Consider the following 6,039-nt stretch of genomic DNA (forward strand, 5'->3'; position numbering starts at 1 on the left):
ACGGGGCAGGGCAGGGGGTAGAGCGGCGGGGGGCGGGGGACCGAGAGAGGGGCGGCACCGAGGGGTCCCGACGGGCTGCAGCCTACCTGTGGCGGCGAGGGCCTGCCCCGGGGTCTCTCCGCTCCCCCCGAGCGCCTGGGGGCCGCAGCCCGCGCGGGGAGTCTCCGCGGGGGGGGGGGGGGCCGGGAGCGAGGAGGGGGGCCCTGTCCCCACCGCCAGCGGGAGGAGCGGCCTCGGGCGAGCAGCGAGCAGCGGCGGAGCGGAGCGCACCGGGGCCAACCAGCCAGCGGCCGCAGGTAGCCAGCGCGCTCCCCTCGGGCCCCACGCCGCGCCCCGCCCGCCGTGGAGGGGGGACCCCAAGGCGCGCACTGTGGGACCCCCTGGACGCTACCACCCCTGCGCCTGCACCCGGGTCGCCGGGGGGTTGCTGTGGGGCTCGCAGGACGCAGATCCGGGCAAACCTTCCCCCCTTAGCTCAACCTCACTGGCTCCCGCGCATCCAGCCCGATCTGGCGAGAGCCGCCCCCCACCCCCACCCCACTGTAGCTGGAGGCCGAGGCACGCGTCCCCTCCCCGCAGAAAGGGTGTAACCTTGCTAACAGCCAGTGTTACTGCAGGTCACTTATTAATTCACCTCATTGGAGGGGCCGCTCTTGCCGTTGGTGCCACTCGTACAGGGTGGTCCAGAGCTCTGGTGCTTGGCCGTGGTGGGCACTAGTGCTGGGAACCGGAAGAAATCGCCCACAGTCAGGAGGAAACAAAACTAGGACTGTGGGAATCCAGGCTGAGGCTCCTGTTCTTACTTGCTGTGTGTTCTCGGTGAGTCCCTGACCTCTCTCTCTGATCCCACTCTTCTTCCAGAATGGGGGTCATGATCATCTGTCCAGATCACCCCAGGGTTTACTGGGAGTCTCCTGGACTTAGGTGCTAAGAAAATGGCCTGCAAACTGTCAAGCGAGGTATGCTGCAAGCAGTGATCTTCCAAATGCAAGTGAAGGCTCCAACCATGGACCCCATTTAAGCCCCTAGAAGAGGAACAGCCTTTGCTTTTAGCATGAAAGATTTGCCAGCCTTGGTCTATGACTGTGTCTCTGTTTAGCCCCTCCACCCCCACCTCCCCATGGATTGGTTACCTCCACTTAGCCTCCCCTGGAACCCTTCCCGGCCTCAGACCCAGACTTCAGACAAAGCTGCTTCTGTCCCAGCATGGGACAGAGCACTGAGCAGAATGGAACTTGCATGCACCCCTGACAGGTCTGCTGGCTCAACTATCCTCCAAGGGAGGGCTTTCTTGGGGCAGCACTGCTCTGTATGAAGCTGAGGCACCTGGCTGGGCTTTGCTTTCCAGGATGCCCCGTGGCAGAGGGTTGGGGTGGAGAAGCCAGGTGCAATTCCTCTTGGCTGCTGGATGGGTCAAGACTCAAGTGAGACAGAGAAGGTGGAGGGCTTGATATGGCTGAAGAGTAACTGTTTCAATGAATCTAGGAATTTCATACACCTATGTATGAAATTCATACATGAATTTGTATTTATACATATGTATGAAATGCATTTCATTGAATACATTTTATATACTGTTTAAATGTTATAGCTGTTGTTTTTAATAAAGTCTGCATGTTTCAGAGTTTTAGTCAAGAATAAACAGGCCTTTCTTTCCAGCGGCTCCGAGACTTGCTACCCTCCTGAGAAGCTGAGACCTGTGCCCCGGGGGGCCAGGCTAGGCTGGTTCCTGAGGGTGCTTCTGGCTCTGATGTGCCGGGGCGGAGGGCTGCCAAGCTTTTTAAGTGCACAGCCCCATTCAATGTAGCCCCATGAGGCCTTTCACATAAGAGGAAACTGAGGCACGGGGATGAAGTGAAGCAAGCCCTTGTCTCAGAGAACAACTCTGTCTCTCAGCCCCTTTGGTTTCTTCCCCATTGTTAGGTCAAATTATGAACAGTGTTTGTGGAAATGTTGATGCGTATCACTGAGCAACTAGCTGTGGAGCAGCTGCTCTGTGGCAGGCTTACTTTGAGGCATCAGGGACACAGCAGTGAATGAACCAGGAAAAAAAAATGCCTGACCTCTCAGAGTTGATGTGTTACTGGGGTGAGGCAGACAATAAACACATAAGTACACATAAGTGTGTAAATATACTATTTGGTGTCGCAGGTGGGGAGAGATAAAGCCTGGGGGAGACAGGGCGCTGACAGTGAGAAAGGTGGCAGTTTTATAAATTTTATAAAGGGCAATCAGGGAAGGCCTTGCTGAGCAGGTGACATTTGATCCAAGACCCAGAAGAGGTGAGAGAGTGAGCTGGAGGATAGATGGGACATGAGGGCGTTGGACCAGAGGGTTCCGTAGGGCCTTTATACCCTTGACAATCCATGTTTTTAGAGGTGGCACCCTTTATGCTGGCATCTTGGAACGTCTGAGCTGGTGGGCCTTTGCGTGACCACCTGGCCATCTCTCACCTGTTCCCTCTGCTTCGTCCCGTCCCCCTGCAGAGTCGAGAGCATGCTGCGCTTCCTGGCGCCCCTGGCGCCCCGGTTGCTTTGCCTCCGTGGCAGGACCGCCCCCTACTCTTCCGCAGCAGCCCTTCCAAGCCCCATCCTGAACCCGGACATCCGCTACAACCAGCTGTTCATCAACAATGAGTGGCAAGACGCAGCCAGCAAGAAGACCTTCCCGACAGTCAACCCCACCACGGGAGAGGTCATTGGCCATGTGGCTGAAGGGGACCGGGCTGACGTGGACCGGGCAGTGAAAGCAGCCCGCGAGGCCTTCCGCCTGGGGTCTCCGTGGCGCCGGATGGATGCCTCAGAGCGGGGCCGCCTGCTGAACCGCCTGGCCGACCTCGTGGAGCGGGATCGCGTCTACCTGGCCTCACTGGAGACTTTGGACAACGGGAAGCCTTTCCAGGAGTCCTACGCCTTGGACCTGGATGAGGTCATCAAGGTGTACCGGTACTTTGCTGGCTGGGCCGACAAGTGGCACGGCAAGACCATCCCCATGGATGGCGAGCACTTCTGCTTCACCCGGCATGAGCCGGTTGGTGTCTGTGGCCAGATAATCCCCTGGAACTTCCCCTTGGTCATGCAGGGCTGGAAGCTCGCCCCGGCGCTCGCCACCGGCAACACCGTGGTCATGAAAGTGGCAGAGCAGACCCCCCTTTCCGCCCTGTACCTGGCCTCCCTCATCAAAGAGGCGGGCTTTCCCCCGGGGGTGGTCAACGTCGTCACCGGCTACGGCCCCACGGCGGGTGCAGCCATCGCCCGGCACATGGATATCGACAAAGTTGCCTTCACCGGCTCTACGGAGGTGGGCCACCTGATCCAGAAGGCGGCCGGCGACTCCAACCTGAAGAGGGTCACCCTGGAGCTGGGTGGGAAGAGCCCCAGCGTCGTGTTGGCCGACGCTGACATGGAGCACGCCGTGGCGCAGTGCCACGAAGCCCTGTTCTTCAACATGGGCCAGTGCTGCTGTGCCGGCTCCCGGACCTTCGTCCAAGAATCCATCTATGATGAATTTCTGGAGCGAACCGTGGAGAAGGCTAAGCAGAGAAGAGTCGGGAACCCCTTTGAGCTGGACACCCAGCAGGGGCCCCAGGTGGACAAGGAGCAGTTTGAACGAATCCTGAACTACATCCGGCTCGGCCAGAAGGAGGGGGCCAAACTGCTGTGCGGCGGGGAGCGTTTTGGGGATCGCGGTTTTTTCATCAAGCCCACGGTCTTTGGTGATGTGCAGGATGACATGAAGATCGCCAGAGAGGAGATCTTCGGGCCCGTGCAGCCCTTATTTAAATTCAAGAAGATAGAGGAGGTGATCGAGAGGGCCAACAACACCAGGTACGGCTTGGCTGCTGCCGTGTTCACCCAGGACCTGGACAAGGCCATGTACTTCACGCAGGCGCTCCAGGCTGGCACTGTGTGGGTAAACACCTACAACATTGTCACCTGCCACACGCCCTTCGGAGGGTTTAAGGAATCTGGCAATGGGCGGGAGCTGGGGGAGGATGGGCTTAAGGCTTACACGGAGGTGAAGACAGTTACTATCAAGATTCCGCAAAAGAACTCGTAAGAGAGGCTACCACAGGGACCACCCCCTCCAGTCCACAGGTTCCATGATCACCTAGACCATGGCTGCCAAATAGTTTTTTTTGCCTCAGGCCCCACTTTATTTGCTCCATATGAACTCTAATAGGGAAGCTCAACAAATAAAACAATTAAAATGAGAATTGCTCTTGGTAAAGCAGGGCCGGGGACCAGACCTGGAGTCCTATCCAATAGCTCCTCAGCCCCAGCCACCTTGGTGGCCCGGAGTTATTTCCATGAAATCTTGGGAGTGTCTGGAAAATAGATGTAAAACTACTGACCTGGGCAGTGGCTTTTAGTTCTTGCTTCTGATCCGAGGACTTCCCAATGGATTAACCTAATGGCTTAGTAGATGGACTCAGTTCAGATGTAGGATTTGAAAGCATTAGGAGTGTCAAACTAGGTGGGTGCCAAATCTTGGCCCCATTTTTCAATGACTTAACCTAAAAAATCAAGAATGCTTTTCCTTTTTCGTAAGTACCAGTTGCTGGCTATTTTGCTTGCTTACCCTTCATTTTGCTGCTGATTTTCTTTAATTTGAGGGAGAAGTGAGCAAAGAATGCATTTATATAAACCATTCCTTTAAAATAAATAACCCAAGTGTCCATCAGCTAGTGAGTGGATAAATAAAATGTTTCCATGGAATATTCCTTGTGCCATTCAGCCATAAAAAAAGGAATGAAGTACTGACATTCATTATAGAATGGATGAACCTTGAAACCATTAGGCGGAATGAAAGAAGCCAGACATACATACAAGGCCACATATTGTATGATTCCATTTACATGAAATGTCCAGGATAGACAAATCCAGAGACAAAAAAGTATATGAGTGATTGCCAGGTGTTGCGGGAGGAGGGAATGGGGAGTAATTGCTAATGGGTATAGGATTTCTTTTTGGGAAGTTTCGAAGGGTTCTGAAAATGGATAGTAGTGATGGTCGCACAACTTTGTGAATATACTAAAAAGTACTGAATTGCACAGTGATTCACATAAAAGGATGATTTTTATGATATGTGAATTAATTTCAATTAAAAATCAAATAAAAGATATTCATATGTTGTTTGCCAATCTAGTCCATTGGGTGCCAATATTCTCTTCTAACTGAAAATTTTAGAGTTGAGGTAATAGAAGGGACACAAGTAGTCATGTAGTCAACCCCCAGCCAGGTGCAAAAGTTCCCTCCCCAATATTTCTAGTTGCATTTTCGTTTTCCCTTGGCTGGGTGACAAAGTGCAGTCTGAAGGCCCACTGGTTCCTGGTTCCTGGTTCCTGCCTAGAACAAGTCCATTTGGGTCCCCATTTTAGGGTTGCACACTCTCCCCCAGCCCCTACCCAAGCACACTACCCCTCAAGCAGAGCCCTGCATCACAGCCATTCTGACATGCTAGGGGTTTCCAGAATTTTATTTATTTTTATTTTTTAAAGATTTGAGAGAGAGAGAGAGAGAGAGAGAGAGCATGCATGAGTACTTGTGCATGTGAGGGAGGGGGGGAGGTGGGCAGAGGGAGAGAGAGAAGTAGTCTCCCTCTGGAGCACAGAGCCTGACACCTGTTGATCCCAGGACCCTGAGATCACGACCTGAGCCAAAATCAAGAGTTGGATGGTCAACTGACTGAGGCACCCAGGAGCCCTGGTTTCCAGAATTTTAAACTTCAGAGTTGAGTGTATTTGTTGTTAGTCTTCCAACTTCATTCCCTATCGGAAGGGAGTGAATCCAAGCCAGCCAGACCACGGTCCACAACAATGTCGATCCTCTCTCTCCTTGTCTTCCATCTTTCTAGACCACGTTGCTCATTATACTTCTTGGTTCCCTCGAGTAGACCCAGTCATGGGAATGCGCAGCCCTGGTCATCTCTTTAATGTCCAGTTATCTCACTGAGGCATCGGGATGACTTTGTTCTGTGTCTTTAGGAGTGGGCCCGACCCTGCTTCCTGTGAACTCAGGGTCTGTTCAGGTCCCTAGT

The 6,039-nt window shown here is 53.8% G+C and overlaps 1 protein-coding gene across 3 annotated transcripts; it reads left to right on the top strand.

Moving 5' to 3' along the window:
- Positions 1 to 200: 200 nt before the first annotated feature.
- On the top strand, positions 201 to 5,143 carry ALDH1B1 (aldehyde dehydrogenase 1 family member B1). 3 transcript variants are annotated; one of them, XM_025432765.3, is made up of 3 exons: positions 238 to 296; positions 862 to 959; positions 2,487 to 5,143. In XM_025432765.3, exon 3 carries the CDS (start codon positions 2,497 to 2,499, stop codon positions 4,057 to 4,059), a length of 1,563 nt encoding a protein of 520 aa, XP_025288550.1. In that variant the 5' UTR covers positions 238 to 296; positions 862 to 959; positions 2,487 to 2,496; the 3' UTR covers positions 4,060 to 5,143. The 3 variants fall into 3 exon arrangements, with proteins under 3 accessions (XP_025288551.1, XP_025288550.1, XP_025288549.1); XM_025432766.3 differs by lacking the exon at positions 862 to 959 and having other exon boundaries at positions 201 to 296; XM_025432764.3 differs by lacking the exons at positions 238 to 296; positions 862 to 959 and adding an exon at positions 550 to 819.
- The last annotated feature ends 896 nt before the right edge of the window (positions 5,144 to 6,039 follow it).

The sequence above is a fragment of the Canis lupus genome, chromosome 11 (assembly GCF_003254725.2).
Source record: "Canis lupus dingo isolate Sandy chromosome 11, ASM325472v2, whole genome shotgun sequence".
In the NCBI taxonomy this organism is placed as follows: domain Eukaryota; kingdom Metazoa; phylum Chordata; class Mammalia; order Carnivora; family Canidae; genus Canis; species Canis lupus.